The sequence below is a fragment of the Pollachius pollachius genome (assembly GCF_949987615.1).
Source record: "Pollachius pollachius genome assembly, chromosome: 4".
NCBI lineage: Eukaryota > Metazoa > Chordata > Actinopteri > Gadiformes > Gadidae > Pollachius > Pollachius pollachius.
The window spans coordinates 14,588,361-14,615,924 of NC_136937.1; the positions used below are offsets into that span (position 1 = coordinate 14,588,361).

At 43.1% G+C, this 27,564-nt stretch overlaps 2 protein-coding genes across 4 annotated transcripts; both read right to left on the reverse strand.

Annotated features, from left to right (window-relative positions):
* Positions 1 to 835: 835 nt before the first annotated feature.
* fyb1b (FYN binding protein 1 b) lies at positions 836 to 15,598 on the reverse strand. 2 transcript variants are annotated; one of them, XM_079734110.1, is made up of 19 exons: positions 15,405 to 15,598; positions 12,190 to 13,213; positions 10,282 to 10,411; positions 9,815 to 9,888; positions 8,411 to 8,433; positions 8,081 to 8,133; positions 7,568 to 7,697; positions 6,960 to 7,119; positions 6,390 to 6,525; positions 4,736 to 4,755; positions 4,524 to 4,596; positions 4,028 to 4,111; positions 3,570 to 3,610; positions 3,154 to 3,226; positions 2,813 to 2,900; positions 2,462 to 2,624; positions 1,977 to 2,010; positions 1,840 to 1,871; positions 836 to 1,707 (listed from the first exon to the last, which is right to left on the reverse strand). In XM_079734110.1, exons 1-19 carry the CDS (start codon positions 15,405 to 15,407, stop codon positions 1,685 to 1,687), a joined length of 2,364 nt encoding a protein of 787 aa, XP_079590236.1. In that variant the 5' UTR covers positions 15,408 to 15,598; the 3' UTR covers positions 836 to 1,684. The 2 variants fall into 2 exon arrangements, with proteins under 2 accessions (XP_079590236.1, XP_079590237.1); XM_079734111.1 differs by lacking the exon at positions 4,028 to 4,111.
* Positions 15,599 to 17,408: 1,810 nt separating this feature from the next.
* ccdc80l2 (coiled-coil domain containing 80 like 2) lies at positions 17,409 to 27,006 on the reverse strand. Of its 2 annotated transcripts, none has more exons than XM_079734670.1 (13): positions 26,799 to 27,006; positions 26,330 to 26,568; positions 25,799 to 25,887; positions 25,427 to 25,600; positions 24,776 to 24,927; positions 23,352 to 23,738; positions 22,773 to 23,004; positions 22,293 to 22,449; positions 21,623 to 21,759; positions 20,694 to 20,842; positions 20,107 to 20,210; positions 19,308 to 19,388; positions 17,409 to 18,229 (listed from the first exon to the last, which is right to left on the reverse strand). In XM_079734670.1, the coding sequence occupies exons 2-13, from the start codon at positions 26,550 to 26,552 to the stop codon at positions 17,853 to 17,855; spliced, it is 2,262 nt and encodes a 753-aa protein (XP_079590796.1). In that variant the 5' UTR covers positions 26,553 to 26,568; positions 26,799 to 27,006; the 3' UTR covers positions 17,409 to 17,852. The 2 variants fall into 2 exon arrangements, with proteins under 2 accessions (XP_079590796.1, XP_079590795.1); XM_079734669.1 differs by having other exon boundaries at positions 26,733 to 27,006.
* Positions 27,007 to 27,564: the final 558 nt, after the last annotated feature.

The window sequence follows — 27,564 nt, forward strand, 5'->3', positions numbered from 1 at the left end:
TTGTTTTTATATTTGCAGGAAAATGACACAACAAAGTGAAACATGTTACACTGCATTATGCTGTGGCCCTTCCTTACCACACTTTGCCAAAAAACCAAATGTTCTGCCATCTGCATAAAGTCTATGGGAGCTTGTGTATACTTTAACACCATTTACAATGCAATCGGTTTCGTCTGGAGATTCACTTTTTCACAATAAGGCGCCAAATCTTTCAAAATGTTATCTATAAATTATCTTATAGATAAACCTTCCAATTCCTTATACAGTCTCAGACATTTGAAGACACAGAGTAAAATCCATACGGACTATGAAGACAGAATCACTGAAATATGTATCTGCTTGACTGCTTCTATGACAGTAAATATTGTGTTTTTAATCTAAATGTATGCATTTATGATTTATCTACCATACCAGCCTACCCAGTGGAAAATACAAACTGGGAGGCTTTTCTATCCATCATACATCTAGGTGGAAACTCTCCCTTGTGAAGTCACTACACACAAAGGAGATTTTGAAATCACTTTTAATGGCTATTCCCATACACACATGGCAGTAAAATAGGGGCCCTTTGAGATAGGATTGTTTTATGACCAGTTGTGTTGTTGGATGAGAAATAGAGATGGGATTCATCAACATAACCATTGAAACAGATGAACCTAGCAGTAACGTATACATGGAGAATAACAAAGGGCCAAGGACTGGGCCTTGAGTTGAGTGTTGGACAGAGCACACTTCAGGAGGAGGATAAAGAAAGAGACTCCTAGGGCCATTCAACTGTGTCAACTTCTGCATAGCGGCTGGTTAAAGAAACAGACATGTCAACATATTGTCAAACGCAGCTTTAAACAATTTTATTTCAAACAGGAAGTTAACTGACAAAATCAACCAAATTCACAATAATGTTGGGACATTTCAAAAGGGTGACAACAACCCCACTTTTGTTAGTTACTTTTCAGGTGGTGCATTCAGCAAATAATATTCAGCAATAAATATTTATTTTAAAGTATCAAATGTGTTTGTCTTTGCATTTGTAGCTTACTGCTACAAACACAATATCTCCTTCCCCAGATACACCAAGTGTCAGACTTATACAGTCTCACTGTGTGAGACTGTAAAAGTGTCGGCTCTACCTTAGGCCCCGTCCACACTGGCGACAACAACCTTTTCCCCTCCATTTTCCTTTGATGCGTTTCAGGAATATCTCCATAAAGACGGACTCATTGCGAAAACGCATCTAGCTGTAGAAACGCTATGGTATAAATTCAGGGCCACTGTGTGGCGCTGATTCTCCACCATTAAAAGAAGAAGACGAGGCGGAGAAACTTTTTAGATTGAGCAGAGAATACTTTTTAATGTAAAGTTAGTAATTAAATTTAGCAAGGGGCTGTATTTAAAGCTACAAAAATAATACAAATCAAATGAAACAAAACAAATTTGACGGAACTCCAAAGTTCCCTCCCTGGTGGGGGGGCGATGACGTCATCGTTTGCGTATCTGGCGTCCACACGATTCCGAACAAAAAAAAAAAAAAATCTGTCTGGACGGGGCCTTAGATTGCTGCTTTTGTGATTGGTTGTAATATCTTTGCGCGTAATAAATAATCAAACAGCATAAAACAAGTTATACCAAAAGGTAATAATTCAACAAAGCCTGTCGAATATAAATCTCAGTTTATTGTCTTCCTTCAGTCGTTGTCATAGATGCATTCTGAAAAAATCAATTGGGACATGAATTAATTGTGTGTTCACAAGTAACCATTATTAACAAATACTTTATTAGTCTAAATATTGGTGATGATAGGATGACATATGCATATATCTGTTTCTGTTTAAAACCTACCATCTCCAATGTCGTCATATATGTCCCCATCGCTGAAACGTTACCAGTGAGATCAACAAGTTAGTTGAGTCGATTCATTATTAGATCACAGTCCTCAGCCTGCATGTGATGTATGTATTCACGTGTGTCATACTTACTCCGTGACAATATGGCTGGTTAGAACGGTGCCAACTGGAAGAGAGAGCAGATGAGATGTTAAAAGCTATTTTCCAATCTTGCAGAGTGCGGAAGCGTAGTTCATTTCACCATCATTGTTTCGTGGGCTCAGCATGAATCAAAGATTGGTAAAGGTTAAACATGATTGTTTATTCAGGGTAAAATTGATTGGTCTATATCGGTTGGGGCTGCATGGTTCATAAGCCATGCCTATAGGGTCAGATTTACCCAAGTATAGCTTACATTTATAAAGGTATGGGGTGTAGGAGCAGAATCTAGTCTAAACTGGTGCTAGCAATGCAAATGGGTGGTCCAATGAGGTACTAATGTCAGCTTTAATATCATGTGGTATAATGAGGTTACAGAAGAAATGAATGTACAATCAAAAAGAGTTACTGACGGGCAAACAGACACATGTTATCGGCTGCTCCAGTACACAACATACAAACGACGGTAGCCCGCTCACATTTTCCCTCTTCGTTGCGGCAAACAAGTTTGTTATCCACGGCTTTCACGATGACATCAAGTGTCTCCCCGGGTTTCACCGGCAGATCTTTCCCACTAAGCTTCTTCAGCGTTAACGTGGGGATGATGGTCACCTGGTAAAGAACCTGAATCTCCCCTTCATACTGAACAGGACACAAGACACGTTGATGAGATTAATTTGGTGAACCTTGTTTTAGGTGATAGTGTACGTGGAGAACATTTCCAAAGGGTCCAAAACTTAAGAGGCAATAGTGAGTGAGTGATAGTATTGTTATGATTGGTATTAAGAACAACAGTAACAGTAGAAGCAATAGCTTATAAAGTGACACACTTTAAACTTTTTTCTGAATTCCTTTTCCTCTTTTTCCAACTTTTTCTGTCGCTTTGGATCGATTTCCTCCATCTTAGATTTTGGATGACTGAAATACAAAAAAAAGTTTTTTTTATATCACTATCAAAGTATGTCCGTTAAAGGTGCTTGAGTTAAAATTTAATAGCTATAATTTGACTGTAACTGATAAAAAAGCAATAGTCGTCTTTTAGCGAGTGAAATGTTCCGTCAGAATATCTGTTGCTGGTTTCCTACGCCGGCCTCTGTATGACACACTGAGTTTCGAGGCAATGTAAGACACACAGCAGATTAGATCACCAGCATCAACATCGACGCCTTACCTGCTGACCGGAAGGGGAGGAGGAACCACCTGTGAGTCAATATCGTCGTAGATTTCATCATCGATCAATGCTCCTTTATCCAACAAATGAAGACAAAGGTTTGCTGTTTGGCAGAATCCTGTGAGTTTTTGAACATCTATGTTGTCCTCCTCAGGCAACAGGGCGTGGCTGCTAAGGTGTGGTTGTACTGTACGGTTTGTAATATGTGTGACTCTGTGTTCTAGGAGAGCTAGCATACTGGTACGGGAAACAGGAGACCCACACAGGGATAATAAAGAAGTTGTCCGCAGTCCCCAGATAAGAGACAGTTTAAGGAGAGACTGTTGACAAAATTCAAACCTGTAGAAATACTTCTACAAAAGGTGATGGCATATCACAAATGTTTTTGAGTGAAAGATTTAATCAAATTTTCTTACCTGGTTGTCCTTTCGCAGTGAACTGGCTGGGTGGAGGCACTCTGGCAGAAAACAATATGTTTATTTTATACATTATGAATGTTAATCACTCATTATGGCATATTTACAGCAAATAGTTACACCACTAATCAGAAGTAAAAGTTAATTATCATATTATATAGAAATATTAATTTTAGAATCAAATAAAGGAAATAATTCAGAACGATTCCATCTGTTCTGATTGGTCAAGCAGCAAGATTTCACCCATGGTCTGATTGGTGACACCACAACAGGCCGGCAGGTATTACAAAGTAATATCACCACATTCAGTGTTAGCATTGGCGAAATTGATCGGTTAAGGAGAGTTAGCTCAAGAGAAGAGTGGAGTTGTGTAAGTGGTAAGCTGATGATTAGTGCCAATTGGGCCGTGTTGTTAGCTATGTTAGCTCATTATCGTCTGACTACAGAGGACGTTTTACTCTTTTGTGCCAGCAGCAGGTTTCTTCTTCTCAAACATCCGTAGAAGTAGAGCCTTTGGAGAAGACTTTGGAGCTTCCGAAACGCTTAAAGAGCAAGGCCGACCAAGAGGGAGTTAATGGGTAGAGCGTCTTTATTCTTTCTATCATAGGCTTTTTACATTAGCTCATCAATAGAAAATAACTAATTAAGCTCTTTACTGCAACTTCTCAAAAACTATTTTCCATGTTTATTCCTCTATACTAGTTATTTTAATGTACTTGCAGTTCACTAGCTTTTACTGCCGTGCATACTCTTATTCAATGAATTATTGAATTATGTTTTTTTTCCATTTCACAACTAGATGTATCTAGCTAATGTAGGTAGTAGCATTAATATTAGGTTTAAAAGTGTTTTCTGTAACTTAAAAACAACATGGTTTGAAGCACTGGAAGAGTAAACTGAAGGCCATTGAAAAAAATGTGACAGTATTATTTCTGTTGATTCAACACTCCTCACCTGACGTCCAGACTGGCATCTATAGCATCGTCATATATCTCCTCAGCGTCGTCTGGTGGCGGCGGTAAAATGACTGCAGACGGTAAATAAGAGGTCAACCATCAAAGTAGTCTGAAGAAATATATCAGCTTGTCATGTTACTCAGTTCTACAGTCTCTATGAATCAGGACACAGATACGAAGGAGACAAAGATGCATGGATGTACAACATACCTCTTGATCCTCTGATCCCACTGTTGCAACAACAAAACATAAACCACATGTTAATGTAAATATTCCCTTATTTTTTCGATCCAAATTTTACGCATCCAAATCACCTTCATTCCGATGCTACATGCTACATTTAGCATCAGTCTGGTGAGGAGGGTTGTAGGCTTGACCTTTGACTTTAGCTGTACCACTAAATTGTCATAAAGACCTTTGGCATTCTACCTTATATGCAAATGGTATAAAGTAGATAAAAACACATGCAGCGGCTGAGCAAAGAGTGCCAGCACCCGCTTTTCAACAATTATTCCTGCAAATAAGCCGTGGCCAAGGGAAAACTTCGATGAAAATAAAGTCAGCAACGCTGCTTTTGTGTGTTAATCTAGCAAACACAAATGACACAATAAAAACAGAAAACACAAAAAATCTATGCATAACCTTTCAATGGAAGAAAATCATTGAATGCACCAACAACTATTTTGGAAATAATAAAAAATGTTATTTAATTTACTGAACAATATTTATAATACAACAGCCACATCATTTTCAAAGACCTTACAGTTTTTCTTGATTGTATACACACAAAAAATGTAAGTATGCACACAATTCTGAAAACTTGAAGCTCATGTATCAACTACAAGACTCCAGACTGCTAAACTCTAAGCACAATTCCACTGTTTTCACATTTTTGATAAACTCTAAGCACAAATCTCATCATTTAGCACATTTCGTTTACCTGGATCACACTGGCCTTCAAAATGCAACAACTAATTACCAATAAGTCTAACTCACTTCTCACCTGTTCAAACTCAACTGGCAAAACACTTCAATCATGTGTCAGAGCATAAAAGAGGACTCGGTGAGCTCTACAGGTGTTGTAGATATGGTCCTTTGGTCTGGTCAGGTTTGAAAGGGGGGATACTGATTTACATCTAGATCTGTTTCACCTCATTTATATTCTTATTTTTATTTTTTGTTGGCCTACGAAAAGCTTTTTATGCAGTCAGTTCAGCGGAAGATTTTACTGTATTACATTAAAAAAATATATATTTGGTGTTACCTTTTTGTACTTGTACTGATTTCATCATTACATCCCCCGAAAGACAGTCTAAACATTTTCTTACTGTAGTGTTTTTTCCTTTTACTTATCAGTGCAATTAGTGTACTGTAATTTACCAAAATAGGTAACATTGGTGTATTGTCAGAACAATGTTGCAGCATCAACTATAGGTGTACAGTATGACTCTGGGAAGCTGGGATTGTGAATTTAGCCCATTGGAGCTCATTGGATAGACAAATATGCATTGTATCCTATTCTGATACGATTGTGTCAAGGCAATACTTATATGATATATTCACAGTATTGTATTACAATATGGCAACAGTCTTTATACTATATGTACGTGTATGTATGTAGGAATTTGTGTAGTTTTGACAAAATGATTAACTCTTCGCAGGTTTGTGTTTAGAGTTTTGAGAAATTGAGCGATAGTTTCAGAAAATGTGTTTAACGATTAAGAAAAACTGTAATAAATGTTGCAATTTTTGTAAAGTAGTTTCCTCAAGAATAAAACCCCAAATACCACCTGTAGTACCCTCGCCTACCACCGGTGGTGCGCGGACCACGGGTTGAAAAACACTGGGGTAGATCGTGGGTTACCTGTCGGGGAGGTTGTTGGAGACGTCCACATCGTCGTAAACCTCCTGATCATCAATCTCCTGGTGAGGCTGTTGGCCCTGCTGCTGCTTCCAACTCTGCAGGTCCACTTCCACACAGTCGTTCTTCAGATAGCCGACTGGAGCAGAGAGCGAGAGAGAGACATAGGGAATAGTGGGAGAGAGAGAGAGAGAGAGAGAGAGAGAGAGAGAGACATATGGGGTAGTGGGGTAGAGAGGGAGAGGGAAAAAGTGAATGGGAGAGAGAGAGAGAGAGAGAGAGGGGGGGGGAAAGAGAGGGAAAGAGTTAGTGAGAAAGAGCGAGAGAAAGAGGGAGAGAGAGGGAGAGGGAGAGAGAATCGGAGAGAAAGTGACAGATAAATGGGGATACATGTCTTCTCAAAAACATAAATCCTCAAATAAAAATAAAATAACTAAGATATTTTACATATGTTATTATATTTGTTATTTGTTTAGAATGGCGCCCATGAGTGCATTGATTGTTAGCATGGCAATATATAAAACAGCTCTACATAAAAGTCATTGGTTATAAGTGAAGAGAGATGAAACCTACTGGAGCCATTTGCCAGCTGACCCAGCCACTTCCCCTCTGGGTTGTCCTGGACACGAATGATGTCCACACAGTCCCCCTTCTTCAGGGCCAGGTCCGTCTTACTGCCCTTGCATTCCACCAACACCTTGACCTGGTGCATCTTCTCAAGGGGGCCCACAAGCTGGGACACACACGCACACACACACACACACATGGAGACAAACACACAAACACAGACACACACACGCACACACGTATGCACGCATACACATGCACATACACGTACACGTACACATGCACACACATGTAGGCACACACAGACGCACACAGGCACACACGTATGCACACATATGCACACACATACACACACACGCACACACACACGCCGAAACACACGCACACACAGATAAAGAAGGAGAAATACATGAGCAACATCTGAGGTGCACATTTTCATTAATAAACCGATGATAGTTTTATTAATGATGCTATATCACGCTATTAGTTGTTATTATAGGCTGTTATTAGTAACAGCGTGTGGTCACATACTGTTCTGCCATGTTTCATTAAGCACTTTTCTATAACAATGAACAATAGGACGATTGCGTTATTCTAAAAAAATGTTTCCCCACTTTAAACTTTTTGCGGGCCTCGTTCTCCTTCTTCTCTCTCTCTTTCTGCTCTTTCTTTTCAGCTTCCAGTCGCTTTTTCTCCTCCTTCTGCTTTTCTTTCAATTCTTGCTCTCGGAGGTCTGCTGCTTCCCTTTTGGACGAAAGGAGAGAGAGAGATAGGCCGAGCGGTCTACATGTGATTGTATCTCAATAGTGTTGTCATAAGCACGAAAAAACTTTTGGATTGATCAACAGACCCCTTTTCATCATAGGACAAATACCACTGCTCATCAAACTTATCACAGGTCTGTTTCTTTTCTGGTCATAGCAGGATGGAATGAACAGAGTGTGCGGTCATGTGATCAGGATGGAGTGAACAGAATGTGTGGTCAGGTGATCAGGGTGGTTTCCAGGCTACGACCGTGGCCCTGGTACACTGAAGTAGCAGACCCATTGGGGACAAGGGTCTATTGGGTGTCAGGATTATTCTATTATTAGATATCTTTCTCTGGTAAAGGTTAGACTTGTCCTCACCATCGTTCATCTAGTTCTTCATACGTCTCACCATCGCTCCCGTCTTCTTGTTGCTAAATATAAAATAACATTAATATAATAGAACCTGATAGAGCACAAACAGAAACATGGTTTGTATGTGTGTTTGTATTTGAAGAGTGGCAAGGTTTTTTGTTCTCACTGAATTGATTAACAATAGTATTGTTCATCTCACGCAGTGTGATTTACATGTTGTATTGTCAACACAATACGACATCTGTTTACATATTTAAGCTGGAATGTGTGTCAGTGTGTGTAAACATGCATTTCAATGTGCGTATAAATGTGTTTAAAGTGTGTTTAGAATTTTACCTTTTGTATGAGCCGTGGTCGACCTAAAGGGAAAGAACATTAAATCATCACATTAACACAATATTATCAGCCTAAAACACCAGCCATCTCTCTCTACATTTACATTTACATTGAGGGCATTTAGCAGACGCTTTTATCCAAAGCGACTTACAATAAGTGCATTTGTTACAATAAGTACATTTGTCATAAGAAGTGAAACAATATATCGCTGTCGGTACAGTAAAGATGTTCATAGAACCAAGTGCAAGTATTACAATCGCTAGGCTAACCCATTCCCTGTGTAAAGCAAAGATAGCAGCTACTGTAGATGCTACACAATTAAGTACCTTGAATAAGTGCAATGTACAAGTGCCAGGACGTACAACATTCAATGGTCGCTGTGCATTGGTTTCTATGCAGAGTCGAGGTGAACTCTGAACAGGTGAGTTTTGAGTCTTTTGCGGAAGCTGGTGAGCGACTCTGCGATCCTGAAATCGGTAGGGAACTCGTTCCACCACTGAGGTCCCAAAACAGAGAAAAGTTGTGACTTCGCTGATCGACTTTTGCTTGCTCTTAGCGACGGCGGTACCAGACGTCCAGCTGAGGTAGTTGAGCGGAGGGATCGAGCTGGGGTGTGTGGCTTTACTAATGCTTGGAGGTAGGCAGGGGCAGTTCCATCGACTGCCTTGTATGCCAGTACCATCATCTTGAATCTGATGCGAGCGATTACAGGGAGCCAGTGGAGGTCTCGGAAGAGGGGGGTTACATGTGAGAACTTTGGTAGGTTGAACACGAGGCGCGCTGCCGCATTCTGGATGCGCTGCAAGGGTTTAATCGCAGAGGCAGGGAGTCCAGCCAGGAGCGAGTTGCAGTAGTCGAGGCAGGAGATGACCAGTGATTGGACTAGAAGCTGAGCTGCTTCCCTTGTGAGGAAGGGCCGGATCCTGCGGATGTTGTAAAGTGCAAATCTGCAGGATCGGGCCACCGCAGTGATGTTTGCGGTGCAGCATAACTGATTGTCCAACACTACACCAAGGTTTTTGGCAGTTGGAGAAGGAGATACAGTGATGTTCTCAACAGTGACCAGTAAGTCCATGTGTGGGCAATCTTTCCCTGGTATTAGGAGGAGCTCAGTCTTGTTGAGCTCCTCCTCTCTCTCTCTCTCTCTCTCTCTCTCTCTCTCTCTCTCTCTCTCTCTCTCTCTCTCTCTCTCTCTCTATATATATATATATGTTATGTTTTGTTGTATGTTGTATGTTTTTATATGTTTTGTTCACATCTGAGATTGCCTGTATCTGTGTGTGTGTGTGTGTGTGTGTGTGTGTGTGTGTGTGTGTGTGTGTGTGTGCGTGTGTGTGTGTGTGTTTTTGTTGTGTGGATCTGTTGTGGGAGACGTTGGAGGTTTGTGTGTGTGTGTGTGTGTACCTTCGGTGGAGGGTGGTGGGGGTCCAGCAGTAGTAATCAAGCCCACATCATCGTATTCCTCTGGATCCGGTTCACTATGAAAGGAAGAAAATATCTGGTTATACGTGTCATGCTCGTAGCTTTTGTGTGTGTGTGCATGTGTGTATGCATGAGCGTGCATGCGTATGTTCATTGCTGTGTGTGTGTGTGTGTGTGTGTGTGTGTGTGTGTGTGTGTGTGTGTTTGTGAGTGTGTATGTGCATTAATGTATTAGTGTGTACGAGCACGCGTGCTTGGGTACTTTGGTGTTTGTATGTGTGTGTGTGTGTGTGTGTGTGTGTGTGTGTGTGTGTGTGTGTGTGTGTGTGTGTGTGTGAGTGTGTGTGTGTGTGTGTGTGTGTGTGTGTGTGTGTGTGTGTGTGTGTGTTAGTGTGTACGAACATGTATCCGTATGTGCATTTGTTTGTGTCTGTGTGTGTTATGCACACCTAATCCCCGGGTGTCGGGGTGGCAGACTTGGAGCCATGGCCTGAGCGGATAAGGGCGGGGTCACACCACCGTTGCTTTGGTTACTGGGGTGAGAAGCTGGTGGAGGCGGGACGATGACCGGTCCCTGATCTGTGATGTCACAAAACAAAACCTTGTCATCATAGGCAGTGACATGGCAGAGTGGGGCCACTTCTGAAAGACCCCACTGTGGTACCTTAAAGGTGACACATTATACCACCAGGTGTGAGTGTGATTAGCCATTAATAGCCGTTATGGAAATCCGCCACTTCTGACATCACAAGTGGGTGTGTTTTCACCTAGATGTATGACGGATAGATGAGTAACGTTTGCTATAGTCCACTGGGTAGGCTTGTAGACTGATCCATCCATCTAGGTGGACAAGCCCACTTGTGATTTCAAAAGAGATTGATTTTCCATGGCTTGTAACAGCTAATCACACTCACACCTGGTGGTATAATGTGTCACCTTTAACGTGGCTTGGTTAAGCCACGTTCCTTAACCTTGTTTAAGTATAAGTTGGGGGCAATTGATGAACTAAAATGTTTTCCTCTAAAGGTCCTCTTAGGTTTTTGCTGGGTTTATCATCAACCATTTTTATTAAACCACTCTTACTTGTTCAAAACTCAATTGGGGCATTTGTAAGTATAAGTGCCTTGATTGTTATCTGAAGAGTAAACGGAAAAGAGATAAACTTGGTCTATTGCCATTACTCAATCCAACACACATGTGTATGCATTAGCAGAAACCACAACCCTGAAATTGTGAACAACACAAGTGATAGGATGGCGGTGTCTTTAGACAAATGCAAAAAATGTATTCCTAGAGTTGCCTACAGTCTACACAGGTTTTATATCAAACCTACTGATGCTTTGTCTAAGGACGTTAGTGATGTTAGTGATCAGGATCTGAGATTAATTGTCAGCAATACGAAAAAAAAGAAAACTGTGGATAACCTTATAATAAAACACATGCACACACACACACAAGCACACTCAGACTATTATGACTAATATCCTTAGGGGGTTCCTGAAACTGTGTGTTAGTTTTGCTTCCTGCTGTGTTGACTTTGCTGACCTAAGATATACAATTATAAAAATAGAAAAGAAAACATTCCAAATGGGATGTTGGAATATGCAAACGCCACCGGATTTATCAGTGGCTCTTTTTTCATCATTTATTCCTTGTATTATGGGTTATGTATTAAATGTATTATTCCACATTTGTATTTGATTGTATTTATAGAATGCATAAGCTAGAAGGTGATGAAATGCTCCACATGTGAACATCATTTGTCTTAATATTTGTAATACCAGCAGGCACAACACCATTCTAACCCCAATGTCAGCAGTGGGCCTGCAGGCCTTCTAGAGGAAGAAGCATAAAGCAGGCAGGGAACGTCTTTCGTAACGAAGTTCAGCCAAGTTGCAAGAACAAAATTTCATGATTGTGGACAAAAACTCACTTATTTTTCTGATCTTTTTTGCATGTCCAAGATTATGTTAATTACCGAACAAAATCTATTTTGGTTCGCCATCGCATTTCTAATTTCCCATCTCCATGGAGAACCCACTTGCGTTAGCAAATTGAACATTCACTCAAACCAATCAGGTATGCTGCCCGCTGTCCCCTACCTGTTCTTTAATGAGCAGGTATTCACTGTAGCTTTAAGACATGATTAAAACACATCATTGTGCCTAAACATTTGGATCATACTATAAACTATAGAATATATAATGCTTACAAAATGCAACACATAATACATTATACATAATAAATAGTGTATGATAAGATAATATAGAAAATATATTCTATAATATATAATGTATAAAGTATAATGTAAAATCTATAATGTACAATGTATAGAATGTTTAAAACAAAACACTGACCAGGGGCTTTGGCCTGTCCCCTGAAGCGGTCCAGATTGACCTGGGGCGGGCGGCTGGGTTTGGCGGGCGGCGGGCCGAGCAGCAGGGGGTTGGGCAGGGGGTTCCTCCTGGGTGCCCCGTCCGGATCCCCCCCGTTTTGCTGAGGAGCCGGATGGGAGTCCAAGTTCCTCCTGATGAAACTACTAGGCTTCTTATTGGCCAGAGGCTTCGGACGAGGGGTGGAATTCTTAGCGTCCGCCGCGTCCGGCGGGTTCGGCTTCATCTTCTCCATCGCCATCGCCCCGGAAGCGCTGATGGGGGCGATGGTGAAGCCCATGGGCAGCCGGGAGGCCGAGGTGTTGAAGTTTTTGCTCTCGGACTCCGCTTTGGCGTCCTCGGCGTGCAGCCATGTCTTCGTGACGGCGCTGCTCGGTTTCTGCTGCGTGGGGGGCGCCTTGGACATAGGGCTGCCGTGATTGGAGGCTTTACCACCAGCAATGCCGTCGCCGCCGCTGTCTCTCACCCAGGAGGGCTTGGCGGTCGTGGGCATCACAGGGGGCGGCTTGTGGAAGGCGGGTCGCGACTCAGGGAGGGGGGCACTGACGGGGGGCTTCTGGACGGGGAGTTTGGGTTTGGGGGGTGTGGGCTCGGGGTTGCCGCGTGGAAAGGGCTTGCTGCTGCTGCTGCTGCTGCCGCTGTGGTCCTCCTGGGGCACGGAGAAGCGGCCGGCCAGAGCCTTGGTCGTCTCCTGGCCTCCACGTGGAGCACCTTTGCAGGAGGAGGTGGACGAGGGTTTAGGGAAAGCGGGTTTTGGAGGAAGGGGTCCGCTGGAGGGGCCATCAGAGCTAGGCTTCTTGGGCAGCAAGAAGGGGGAAGTGGAGGAGGAGGTGGAGGAGGAGGTGGAGGAGGAGGGGGAGGAGGAGCCGGAGGACAGGGTGGGGTGTAAGGGCGTCCTGAGACGTCCAGGATGAGAGGGAGACCCTGTGCTGTCTGTCTGGGGGCTGGCGGCCTGGAAGCGAGCCCTGATGGCTTTCACATCTGATTCCTAGTGGAAAAATGTAGAGTTGTTTCAGTTAGTGTTAGTGCTGCGTGATAGTTCACTTCCCAGGACGTCGGGTTATTCACAAAGAGGAAGGCGGTCATGGCTTTTGTCGAGTGATTATTAAATGGTCGAATCGCAACCATCAACATCCTAAAATACAGGATCTGGTGTTTTTTCATGATTCACCTAAAAAAGGCGATATTATAAATAAAGACTGAAACAAGAAGAATCAAACTAATGGCAGCCACGTTTTGTTTTTACATTGAATTACCTACTTTGGTTTGCGGTAAGTATTCACTGCACACCTGTGTACTCTTTTACACTTTGTACTCAAAAAGAGTACAAAGAAGCTAGTTGAATCAGCACAGAAGGCGAATTCATGCTTTATTTACTTAATCAAGGCTAGTTTGAATGAGGCTTCAGAAGAGAAGGAAGTAAAGATAAAGGGGGAAAGACTACAGTGACTTGCCTTATTCACACCATAGAATTGAAAACTGCACCAGTGCGTCACACTGCTGTGGATTGAGTACAACCAATGAAGTATTGATCTACTTGCGTTGTATTTAAAGTCACCTGCATAAATGCTCATGTAGGCCTCCATTTCTGACAGCATCAACACAGCAGGCCATGTATTGAGAAAATAATTGTTTTGTTCTGCTGCTGTGTCCAAACAGTGGTTAACCCAAAATGATCCAACGCAATGTTTCTAGGAACATTGACAGACTGCCGCAATAGTCTACTTTACAGTACTGTCAAATGCTATGACTTCTACTTGCACAACTGTAATTTGAAATGTATGCAGTATAAAGTTATAGAAGTAGTAGTAGTAGTAGTAGTAGTAGTAGTTGTTGTTGTAGTTGTAGTAGTAGTAATAGTAGTTGTTGTAATAGTGGTAGTAGTAGTAGTAATAGTAGTTGTTGTAGTAGTAGTAGTATCCTATAAAATGAGTAAGAGAGCTTTTTTCTTGTCCTCTGGGGGGCTAGGGTGAGGGGGGTGTCATAAATTGGCCTGTTAAGCCCTTTGAGGCTGTACCTTTGATTAAGGGCTATGCAAAATGTAATGTAATTTAATACAGAAACACCTGATTAACGAGAAACCTGTTTACCAAGTTACCAGGGCAGTGTTTCAGAGCGATACACAATGCTGTGCACAAATGTTCGTCAGTTCATTGTATGTAAGATAAAAAAAGAGCTTCTGCAACCTAATGGTCAGGCGATCATCGTTCCTGGCTAAAGTATATCTGCTCTATTTGTATACTTTCACTTTCATTTATATCTTCTATTTGCCACCACTTAGAAATTAATATTCAATACACTAGGGACTCCAGTGAATTTGCTTCTCACATTTCTAGGACAGCGTGATTCAACATGTTACATTCTTACTTCATACAATAATAAAAAATGTATCCAGTAAAAAAAAAAATCTACAAAACATTAGAACATGTAATGTATGGTAAGAATATCAAAAATGTGCAATTTATTAACTAACAACAACAAACAACAACATTAATCTGTCTGAGGTTATAACTAGGCTGATACTGACTGACTGATACTGGCTTACCATTACAACAAAGAGGAAGCATTAGATGTCTTTCCAATGTGGTGAAAAGAGACGCTTTCACCATTATCTTTCACAATCCAGCTGACACAACAACTGCTTCCACTGCTGCTTCTCCATTACTGGCTGGCGACTTTGTTGAGCAAGGAACTAACCCTCAGGCTTTCAGATGCAAAAGCAACACCAAATTAAGTTTAGTATTTAATGCTTTAACCTTGGAAATGCCACACATGTTTCTTATATGAAGTACACGAAACTGAGATAGTATTCAGCTGATAATAACCAAATCTACTAGCATATAAGAAACGTATTTAGAAAAGTAAATGAGGATAATTATCTCTGTTTAAAATGCATACAAAAATGATATACGGAAATAAAATAGTTGAATACAGGTGGAATACAAACACAAGCAATTGCCTGATCGACTAAGTAAACATAAGTCAATGGTTACTCGTTACTGAAGTGCATCAGATTACAACTTTCACACCAGATGAAACCCAGGGCAAGTTTTGAAGAAACCTCACGCTTGTTCACATATCCATGAAAACTCATAATGTTCCATCAAACCGATGTGGTGCCATTCCTCAACGCTGGGAAGCTACAGAGACAGACCATAATAAGTCCTGTTGGTACTCACCATTTTCAGGACGGCAATAATCCCAGACTTCTGTGAGAGAGTGCTGATGAGTGTGTGAGCGTGAATGAGTTACCAAGGTTGTCATAAAGGCCCACACACAGACACAAATACACACACAAACACACGCCCATACACACACAGATAAAGGAGGAGAAATACAACAGCAACAACTGAGGTCTACATCTGAGCCTGAATGTCAGAGTCTCTGTTTGTATCTGTGTGTATCTATGTGTGCAATAGGGGCAATGCTAATTACTATCTACTTCCTCTCTCCACAGATTGTATGTGAATGCATTGTGTGTGTGTGTGTGTGTGTGTGTGTGTGTGTGTGTGTATGTGTGTGTGTGTGTGTGTGTGTGTGTGTGTGTGTGTGTGTGTGTATGCGTGTGTGTGTTTGTGTGTGTGTGTGTGTGTGTGTGGGGGGGGGGGGTTGTGTGCATGAGTGTGCAGGTCTCACAACCTCTTATCTCTCCATGTTCATCAGCAGTATTTGCGTATACCAGAAATGTGCCTAATCATTAACATCGTCATTGAATGTCATGCACAGACACTTTTCCTTTTCAAAAATATTTATAATCTTTATAGTTCTCATGTTGCCGTTATCGTTAGGAAATATTCTCACCCTCATATATTGTTGGACCCCCCTCACAAATATGAATTTATTAAATAATGAAAACAATGTGTCAAAATAAAAAAGTATTGACTCAAACAAGTATTAAAAGACCTGTGGTTGAAAATAATTAAAAGTGTCATCTTAAGTTAATGATAGACCGAAGTATTGATGCATTACTTCCTGGGGCAACCCTAAGTGAATAATTAAAGTGACCTGGACCGATGAGCTAATCCCCAGTCCAACATGGCAGGGCTAAGTGATAGCAATGAGACGACTGTTAGGCAATGTTTGTGTCTGGGTTGCCTTGCACTATTACTGAAGATTCCCCTTCCTCTTTCATTGTCCCTCTGCCATCTAAATTTAGCCTCTTCATAAATGAAGTGCATAACGTATTGGAAACCGTCACATATCATTATGCTCATAGGAATAAGTAAAGCTTTTTCTGATGTGTTTGCTAAACGGTTTACTTTACTAAGCGATGAATGTTTGGATACAGTTCTGTAATGCTATGTGGATGTATTCTCTTGTCTTAGATCTGCACTTGATTGGTCAAAAAGTATATGCCATACACATCAAGTAACATAAATTAACAATAAAGCACCTTTTATGTGAGCATGTAGTAAGTTTGAGATGCACAAATAATTTGTCAACACATTTATAAAATCATTTCTGAGTGATTATAACTATTCATTTGCCTACTTTCTCATCAGCTGGGCAAATAAATGTTAAATCCAGTGCCATCTAATGATGACAAGACTTTTAAATGTCTGGTGTATGGTAAATAGGATTTGTGTGAAATACCGCCAACTAGTGGCCATCAAAGGAAGCATAAGAACGTCACTTGTGTATAGATTATTAGTGTCCCTTCGTCCCACCTCTTTATTTCCAAACAAAGTGTCGGATTGTAAACATGAGTTTAACTTTAAATCTAGTCATTGTATGTTTACAAGAGCCGCACTTTGAATATAGTTGTGGATTGTCTATGAGCCACGCAAAAACATCCAGAGAACCTTGATTATTAAATACTATTGCATTTGGAGATACACTATAAATGTACATTTTGTTGTTGTTTTTTTAATAGAATGATGCAGTAGGAAAATAAATCGACCTCTTTACATTTCTGGATATTTTTTAGTGGCTATATTTAAATACAATAATGGATCACATGAACAAATTGCAATGAACAAACCCATTGTATAATATATGTGCTGTTAATGTTGCATACCATTTGCGATATAGTGCACATTTGATAGCAAATTGTGCCTTCGAACTAAGTTAGTTTGGTATAAAAGTCACAATAGTTTCAAAGCATAACGCAAGCTATATAACACTTGTTTTATGACCCCATATTGGCCGTAGAAGGCAAATAAAAAAAACTTGTTGACATTAAAGATAGATAACGAAAATAACATTTATTATTACAACACACAATCAGAACTGCAAAGTTGTTGGTCAAAGCTCATTTCAAATTCTTTACAATTCTTGCACATGTATGAGTTTGTTTATATGAGAACAATTGAAGCCAACTTGTGGCTATATATGAACTTCTCCTGTCCCTCTTTCTTCCTGTTTTACTGCTGTAGCAACCAGCCCAGAGTACCACCCCACAGAATATCTTTTTGATGTTATTTCTGGCCCATTAATGTTTCTAACAATCACATCTTCACAATCAAAAAGGCATTCATCCTTGAAATCTTCACCGATATTTATTCTGTGCACTTCTGCTGGTCTACTATGATGCAGGAGCATGTGAGGGGAGTCTGTGAGCAGCGTCACCCTGAAGGGCAGCATTTCACACCTCTGTCACTCAAAGTCATTTCTTCATGTGCTTCCCATCAGTCCTCTCCACGATGATAAAGTCGACGCTCATCAGCGAGCTCCTCACGGTAACCACGGTAACCTCCATCCTCACCACGTCCTCCTCCTCCTCCTCCTCCTCCTCCTCCTCCTCCTGCTCCTCCTCCTCTTCCGTCCTCGGGGCAGCTGATCCCCAGGCTGGTCTGCAGCTTCTCCTCCCGGACTCGGAGCTCCAGGGAGTCCACCAGGTCGTAGATGGTCTCCAGGGACCACATGGGCGAGGGGAACCAGGCCTTCACGTCCCCGTCCTTGCCCACCACCAGCATGCTGAAGTACTCCTTGCTGACCTTCAGTTGCTCCCGGAGGCTGTTCACCACGCCCTGGGACAGGGGGTCCACCTGGCTCTGGCTCCGCCCTGCAGCAGCCAGACACACGTTTACATGTCATGCAGTTCTGTAAAGCCCCATGCACACAATGACGGGGTAACATTGCAGGCACCGCTAGTGATTTGCACTGTTCACACATGCAGCAATGTTCAGGAACATATTCGTTTTGACATCATATGCATTATATGTATTAAAATGAATCTAAGAGAACATAATATGCTTTTTATGTAATTTAATGCATCTAAAAGGATTAATACATACTACTGACTAGACTACAGTCTTACAGATTTAAAAGTCTTACAGACTAAAAACAACCGATATTGACTAGAAGGCAGACTAGAGATTTAAAAATTCCAGACAACGACAGATGAACAGACTAAGGACTACAAACTACAGACTACAGACTTGAATACTACAGACTTCCAGACTACAGACTACTAAAGACTACAGTTTTACAAACAACAAACTACAGACTATTGACTTAAAAAAACAGACTACAGACTAAAGAATTACACTGAAGAATACTATAGACTACAGTTTTACAGTAGCCTGGCTATTGCCAGACCAAGTTCAATTGTAGATTTCATGTTGGTCGGGAGGCTGCTGTCATTTTCTTCCCCACAGGAGGCGTGATCAATGGGCATAGTTCAAAGAACTCTGTACACGATGGGCTGCTTGCCGTCCCTTCCCTTTCGTCATTTTGTTCAACCAGCCAATAGCGCACTAGGGGGAAAAGCCAGCTTGGTGATTGTCTGCCGTAAAAGCGGATTGGAAACAGGAAGAAATGTATTGCTCCTCTTCAGACCCTGCTGCAGGGTGAATTCAAATCGCCGGCAGAACGGGCTGGGGGTACCCAGTCTAGGTTGACAGACTACAGACTTCCGATTTTACACTTAAGACTTCAGACTTCAGACTTCAGACTTCAGACAACAGACAACAAACAACAGACTTCAGTCTTTAGACTATAGACTACAGAATACAGACTTCAGACTACAGACTGCATACTACTGACTTACAGACAACAGACAACAGAAAACAGACTTCAGACAAAAGCCAACAGACTTCAGACTCAAGACTTCAGACTACAGTTGGAAATCCCCAGCTCACCATTTAGGGGAAACAGTTCAACGGTTCCTTTAGCTTGAGCTCCTGTGCCGATCATCTTCAGTAAGGCAAAGTGACGTATTCCTGAGGACACATCATCATAGTGATCATTCATATGCAGACTTATTTTACGTTTGTTTACTTTAACCTCAATGTAATTCCAGTATGCACACACCAAATCCACAGTACACATAACCATATGAAGAACCCATGTGCGTGTGTTTGTGCTGGTTGCAGAGTGACGGCCAAAAGGAGCAGAGTGGGCGTGGTTTAGGAAGAAGTACTTCTCTCAGCGGCACATGCAGGTTTGAAGATGAGCTATTAAGTCAGCACTATAAAGAGAGGGGAGGGGCAGCGACGGGGAGGGTGAGAAGGTGGTGAAGGGGAGAGAGGAGAAGATGGCGGTCAAGGAGGAGTTAAGACAATGCCATTGGACTAGCGGTTATGTGGCTCCCTAACAGAACTCTCTCTCCATGATCATCTCCGGCTGGGGTTATTATTAAAGGTGGACATATGTTTAAAGAAGTTTATTTTCCCTATTAACAAAGAAAACCGGTTGGTCGCATAACGACCATTGTGGTGTCTGATTGGTTATCACCCCCTGACTACTATGACTCCATTGTTTATCCATACTTTTGCATACATGATTTGTGTGTGTGTGGGTGTGCATGGCCACCCGCCGGCACGTCTGACACACAACCCTGTTCTCTAGACGCCCGTGTGACCCACATTCAGCTCCTGGCAGGAAAGGAGTATAGCGTGTGATTACACTGCAGGTGTGAACAGGCGGTCGACCACTGACCCATGGGACAGTCCTGGCCGCTGAACGCAGAAAGCTGCTGCTGGTAGGAGTAGTCATCCTCAGAGGGCGTGGACACCAGCAGCAGTCTCCTTTTGGCCATGAACCTGAGAGAAGGGATGAACCAACCATGTTACTTTGACTCAATACAACCTTGGAGGATATATATATATATAGTAGGCCTACAGCTTTACAGTAATAGACTAGTGAAGATAGTGTAGGCCTCCCCCTCAACTAATAGAGCTGTGAAGACAGTGTAGGCCTACAGCCTTACAGTAATACTCCTGTGAAGACAGGGTACAGACCTAAGTTATTATTGATCCTCCTTGTTGATCATCATTGGGATCACTGTTTCCTTTGCATGTTAGGGTTTCCATATCAGCCCAAATGTGTTTAATATCCACGTCAGTAAATGGCATGAACTAGGTCAACATTCTTGCTCTTGTGCTAATTCCTTCAAAAATAACGATTCACATGCGGATTTGAAGATACCTGAACTTCAATCTCTCCCAAGTTCCTGCAGCTTCTCAACAGACATCACACAAAGCATTTGAACAGGTGATCATAAACCTGCGCTGGTGTTACGTTACCGTAGTAACACGTTCTCCGCTGCAGAGCTCCGGTCCTTGGAGCAGGCGGAGGAGCCCTTCTTCTCCCGCTCCCTTTCGGGCCGGCGTGAGGGGAAACCGTCGACGTGTTTCAGCAGGTCAACGGTGGAGGGCGGGGCCTCAAACACCCTCTGGCGGCCAGATACGACATTGGAACAAGGGAAGAAGAAGACACTTTAGAGCTGCTGGAGGCAGATGATTTGTAGATCATCTAAATTCAATGTCTTTAGTTTGTTCTTTATATGCACAATAATATACATGTTTACATAACTGTATCTAGTATGTATCTCCGTGCTGCTATTCTGCACTTTGCACCTTTTATTATTGCACCTCAATAACATACCTCAAAAGGAACTACACTCTGGCACACTGTGAATATTATATTTTGTATAATCTGTCTGTCTGTATGTGTTGTGTTTATTTGTTGTTGTCCTTGTGGATCATTATGTTATATGTTGTGTGATAAAAATATGAATAGCAAATTTAGATTACGGGGAAACGCAATTTTGATCCTCTGTGTAATTACTTGCTGCATGGTCTGATTGACACTAAAGTTCACTTTGACTTTGACTAGAGCGAGGACAGAAGAGAGTAGAAGAGAGACAGGTTTGAAACCAAACAAAAAAATGAATGTCCCTTTCGCTCTCTGATACCGCCCTCCTTTACGTCCCTCCCCCATTGTGTTCACAAACCTGTGATTGACGTGTAAAATAGATTCTTTGAAACCAACCGGGGGAGAGATATATTCTCACAGCGCATTTAGCTCACTAACAGATCGCACGTTCGTTCTGCATATTGTCAACGCGGAGGCTTATTTTGGTGTAGAAAAGAACATGCTTGTTTAGTGATGCTAGAGTTTAGGATAAAATAACCGTATTCTATGGGACAGTCCTGAGGAGACCAGTGCTCACAGCGCGTTTGAGGTCGTAGTCGGTGACGGTCATGGAGAAGAGGTCAGCGGAGGACAGGCCCAGCTCCGCCCGCAGCAGAGACACCATCCCCGGGTCGGGGAACTCGTCTGCCAGCCCGCTGAACGGGACCTCCGAGTCTGGAACACATGGGAATGAATAAGAGGCGCACAAAGGATTCATGGACTGCCTTTATGCAGCGCTTTTCTAACCTGTGTGGCCACCGAAAGGGTTTATAATAACAATGAGTGGGCTTTCGGTTGAACAATATGTCAATAATGTGAAGTCAAACATATTTCAATCTCAGGAACAGTCTGGGTGAGGTCTTGCTTGAACCAGCAGCACTCCAAACATGACACACAACCTGCTCTACCTCAGGAGCTTCTGCCAATCAAGTATTTTCAAATATTTGTTACTTTTTTTTTTTAGATTAGGCAAAAATAATGGATTGGTCAGAGTTCGGATCCACGCATGCACATACACTCACACACACAAACACACACATTTACGCACAGACAAACACGCACACACACACACAAACACACACACATACGCACGCACTCACACGCACACATACAAACAAACACATGCACGCAGGCAGGCACGGATGCAGACACGCGCACACACACACACACACACACATACATACAAATACACACACACACACACACACCCAGCTGGAAGTGCTGCAGAGTGAGGGTCTTGTCGCGGCCTTGGCCCAGCAGGGTTGCCACGGTGATCTTCCTGAGGGCGAAGTCACAGTGCTGTTTGTTGTTCTCTTCCTGTAGCTGGACGTACAGCGGTGCGTCCTTATTGGGCGTTGAGATCACCTGACAAACACACATACAAACACACACACACACACACACACACACACACACACACATTGCAGGGTTGAATCAGGGATCGTGATGTGCATTAACAATTGACCAACTAAACTTGTGCTGAGATGTAGATATATATTATATGTATGATTTTTGTGATTGGTTGGTTGTTCTTTTGCCTTCTGTCGTGTTTTCATTTAGTCGCAACATAAGATAGTAGGCGAGTGGGTAGTTAATACACACTGGATGAAATGGATGGATGAACCTAGTCAGGAATGATTTAAGAGGTCCTGTCTAGAAGACTGGGACTAATGCTTCATTAAACTCACCATCAGTCGTCTTTTTCCTCGTAAAACCTCCAGGAATTCCCTGAGGGCTGCTTGATCCTTCTCGCTCATCCCGCCGTCAGACTTCCTCCCTCTTCCCTTCCCCTTCTTCCCTTTCTTCCCTTTCTTGCCCTTTTTCTTCGAGCTGTTTTTACTTTTTCCCGCGTTTGTTTTCTTCTGCCCTGCAGTTTTATCATTTGGTTTTCTTTCTTTCTGTTTCCCGCCCTCCTCATAACTGTAACGGATAGAGTGGAGAAAATGCAGTTTGTTAGATACTAGTCAGCAGACACAATGATCCAGAATCACACATTGTTTAAAAACAGAACTTTTTTTGTTCAGTCAAACACTTTCCTATCTTTCACATTGTCCTCTGCCCTTTACGGTTGGGACAATAACAAAGCATCCCTACTGGCTTTGATAACAAAGAAAGATATTAGAATACAGGTGTCAAACCTAGCTCTACTTCTGCATAACTAAAACTATAGCCTAAATAGATTCGTGGTTAATGTCGGCCAGCAAAATAACTTCCCCCTGCGCTGGATCTCCCTAAAGTACACAAAACAAAACATGAAGAGAAAGCACCTGTTGGCGTTCGATTCCTCTTTTGCCTTGGCCCCTCCGTCTGGTCTGCTCAGCTCTACTTTTTCTTTACCTCGCTTGAGGGCGGTGACCACGCCAACACCACCACCACCACCACCATCGACGACACCACCACCTCCACCGCCGCTGCCCTCCTTTCTCCCAGGAGGCGGAGTCTTGCGGATGACAAACCTCGACCGACCCATCAGGATGTCCTGGATCTTGCTCTTTAAAGCCGCCTTTCTATCCAGCGGCGGTTTCCGCAGTCGTGCCGCTACCTCCGCCGCGTCCACGGTCGTGACGTTCCCTCCTCGTAGCGCCCCCAGGGCCGTCTTCCTCTTCATCGTTCTCCTCTTCTTAACCAGGACTCTCTTCTTCATTACCCGGCACCTGATGGAAACACCGGCGGTCAGCAATGACGGATTACAGCAAGGTCAAAGTGGGCACATGTCCAGGGCCCTGGCCAATGAGGGGGGCCTTGATATATATATATATTATTTTTTTATTTAAAAATATTGAAAATTCATTCTTTGGTCATAAAGGATTTGAATGTTCTTGATTTGCAAATTAAATACATCACATTTAATTTTTTTTTTAACGTGATGGAACGTTATTGTCGTAGTGCTTGGTCAACAGTCAATTTCGGAGTGAAAATGGAGAAACGTGTGCTAAGCGGGTCGGCATAGCGTAAAAGAAAGAAAAAAAAAAAGACACTAAAGAACTGCCCTGGTACAACAAATACCGTCCATCTCAACATTTTGACTCGTTAATTCGTCAGAGGAAGTCAGTAGGTGCTTTTAAAGTCATGAAATTAACCTGACAGATTCCACGTTCTGCCGGCTGGCACAATGCTCTCTCTCTGTCTCTCTCTCTCTCTCTCTCTCTCTCTCTCTCTCTCTCCCTTTCTCTCTCTCTCCCTCTCTCTCTCTCTCCTGGCTGCGCGCTGCATTATAATGTGTGTGATTGTGGATTGTATGAGTTATATGCGACCAAATTTGGTGTGCTAGTGCGTGTATTTGCGTGTTGGTAGGGGTCGATGGCTGGTTTGTGTCCAGGGCCCGTGGTCATGTTAATCCGTCCTTGGCGGTCAGCTGTGATGAAGAGCAGTGTATAGGGTCCCCTGCTGTATGGGGTAGCAAGACTCGCAGACTTGTAAACTAAAGATATCTGATTGGTCCTTCAAACCTTACGAAAATAAGGTTTGAAGGCCCCATAAAAGTCCCACATATACGTTCAAAAAGTGTTGCTAAGAATTCCGTGGGTCACTGAGACATTGTTACTATGGACAGCCGTTGATACAAACAATACTGATTCTGCAGACACTTTACCGTGGGGATCTGTGGTATGAAATAGCAAAATAATCCAGCTGTAATCACACGTCCTAATCCAACAGTGGACCGATCTATCTCCAGGGCGTTCCCAGGTACCTCAGAGGGGAGCCCTTCCGGGTCATCTTCTCCAGCTTCCTGACCGGGAGCTGGTCGATGAGCTCCAGGACCGCGTCCACCCGCACTGGGTACGGGAAGCGCTCGCCCACCCGCAGGTTCTTCTTCAGAACCAACATGGAGAACTCCCGCTCCTGAGGGTTCAATGGGCGGCAGAATCCACCACAAAAAAAATAAAAACACAAACAAACAAACTTAAAAAAGCAGGAAACGATATCCATGTGCGTTGTCCGGAGTCAACCAGACATGAGAGAACTCTCAAGTAGGGTTCTGGGTTTGAGGCCCATTGTCCACAGCCTGCCTGTAGGCATCCTTGACTAAAGGCTTATTTATGGTTCCACGTTGTTGCAATGCAACGCAATGCAATGACCTCGCAGTCGCAGTCATGAACCTCTTTTGGTTCTGCGTGGGATTGACGTCGGGTTTACGTTAGCGGACCAATCACAGCCCTTGCTGCTGCGTCGCCTCGACGCAAGGTTACATTTTTTTGGGAGGCCCACGTCAGGCCCTTGCGGTGGACGCAAGGAGGGTCCGCAAGGACGTGATGGGTCCGTAAACCCCCTTGTGTTGCGTCGACGTGGAACCATAACTAAGCCTCACTGAGACGTACTTGGGGGCCCAGCTGGGGGTCACCTGGTTGCTGAGCTCCAGGTGGTGCAGTAGCTTGGAGACGGTGTCCGGGCTCAGGGTCTCCACCGTGGCCTCTCCCTGGGGGGTGGTCTTCTGGATGCGGCCCTCCATCATCGCATTCTGGATGATGGTCACGATGTATGTGTCTCGCTCCGCCAGGCGGCAGTTCAGCCCCTCCTGAGAGAGAGAGAGAGAGAGAGAGAGAGAGAGAGAGAGAGAGAGAGAGAGAGAGAGAGACACAGACAGATAGACAGACAGAAAAAGGGTGTAATCTGCATACATGAACGACATATAAAGATGATCACATGCTCTCTCCTCAAAAACTTTACGTTCTCATCCAGATCGATTCATTGGTGAGCAATTCTTCTGTTTTACCTGCTCCATGTCCTCCAGTTGTTTCTCCATCATGCGGAGGTAGTGGTCATTATGGGATGGAGCCGTTATCACCCAGAGACGTTTTTTACCTAAGGGAGAGAGAGACACTGGATTTGAGGGTGTTCCAATGCACATGATCTGACTGATACGAGCAAGCAAAGATCATTTTCAGGGTGACTATTTTCCCAGGTGTGATACAGCTGCGCTAATTATGAGAGATCTTAAAGATGGCTACAGTTCTACAGAACCACAGACACCCCACCAACAGATGCTAAATGGACCAGTTTTCTTATCAGATGCACCAGGCCAGACTCTGCTTTCAAGCATAAGACATTAGAACTTCTCTAACAAGTAAACTATTCCCCTTTTGATTTTCTTTGACCTTGTGTGGCTCCACATTCAAATATACAGCATAGACAGGTGAGGCCAATTGAGCATATTCAAGATCTGTTATACCTTTTAGGGTTTCTTCCCAACGAATACTACTCGGCCATCTCTCCACCACTACACAATGCAAGTTAATATTATTACCTGCAAAGTCTGATAAAAAGTCCTCCTCTTGAAAGTGGCTTGACCCTCCGTCTTCCTCTTCCCTGTCCAAACCCAGACCGTGTCCCAGACCCTGGAGGTCTGAATAGTCCCCCCAGTCTCTGGTGTTGGGGTCCAAGTGATCTTTGGACTGTCCGCAGCTGAGGTGCCACAGTACCACCAGAACCACGAGAGAAGAGAAGGGGTGTCTATTGATCCCAGACATCCTCAATGGATCGGATCTGCGGATTAGTCATCAAAACGGTCAGAAAAAGGACATCATCCAAGATTTTCGGATCTTCCTAAAGCCACATTCTTTTGTGTCAACAATAACAAAGCTTATGGGTTTGCGAAAAAAAGCTGTGCAGCATGTGAGACAGCTTGCACCGGTGTGTGGCCTACATACACAGTGGAACGCTGAAGAATGTCCTAGAAGAATCTCTCTGAACTCCAAGCGTGAAATTACACCGACCAGAATTCCACGGCCTCCTTGAGATTTATGCATTGGCATTCCGTAGGACAATCCACCAGGTGTGCGCCAGGTCTGCGGTGAATTCCATGATTATAATAGGCCAGTGATGTACACTGGAAATATCATTAGCTGGGATGTCCAGAGTGATGTCGGAGCCGCTTGCAGGCAGAGACACACTGAGGACTGCTGCAGAGCCCTCCTCTGTAAAGAGACAGATAGAGACTCCTGGCTCATGCTACGCTGCAGCCCCTACAACAGGAATCCTGCTTCACGTTACGCCCCAGCCCCGAACAGGAAACTACTGGAATTTGCTTAACTTCAAAGCATGTCGACACTTGTTCTCACTCTCTCTATCGCTCTCAATCTCTCTCTCTCTCTCCATCTCTCCCTCTCTCTCTCTTTCCTCTCTATCTCTCTCGCTCTTAACTTGTTCTCTCTGTACAACTGTGTGTGTGTGTGTGTGTGTGTGTGTGTGTGTGTGTGTGTGTGTGTGGTTGTGCTTTGTGCACAGATGTTCCTTATGGTCTCAATTATCTATAGCGACATGCAGAATAAAACACACTCACAAAGACTGAACAGAATCACAGAACGTCAATAACACTATGCCTAATGTTTGTGTGTGTGTGTGTGTGTGTGTGTCTGGGTGTGTGTTTATGCATGCATGCACGTGTTTATGTGGGACAATGTTTGCATTTTACAGGCAAATTTTAACTGAGTCAGGGGAAAGCTGAACTGAGGAGTTCAAAGGTCAAGAGAAGTCCATCTG

What these genes read in the sequence shown, in the direction of transcription:
- ccdc80l2 (XM_079734670.1), bottom strand. Translation starts at nt 26,552, where the DNA reads ATGTCTGGGATCAATAGACACCCCTTCTCTTCTCTCGTGGTTCTGGTG. An exon ending in AACTGGAGGACATGGAGCAG is followed by an intron (nt 25,601 to 25,798) that starts GTAAAACAGAAG and finishes TCTCTCTCTCAG; the next exon opens with GAGGGGCTGAACTGCCGCCT. An exon ending in TCTGCAGCACTTCCAGCTGG is followed by an intron (nt 21,760 to 22,292) that starts GTGTGTGTGTGT and finishes CATGTGTTCCAG; the next exon opens with ACTCGGAGGTCCCGTTCAGC.
- fyb1b (XM_079734110.1), bottom strand. An exon ending in TCAGCTGGCAAATGGCTCCA is followed by an intron (nt 6,526 to 6,959) that starts GTAGGTTTCATC and finishes TCTCTGCTCCAG; the next exon opens with TCGGCTATCTGAAGAACGAC. An exon ending in TGGGATCAGAGGATCAAGAG is followed by an intron (nt 4,597 to 4,735) that starts GTATGTTGTACA and finishes TACCGTCTGCAG; the next exon opens with TCATTTTACCGCCGCCACCA.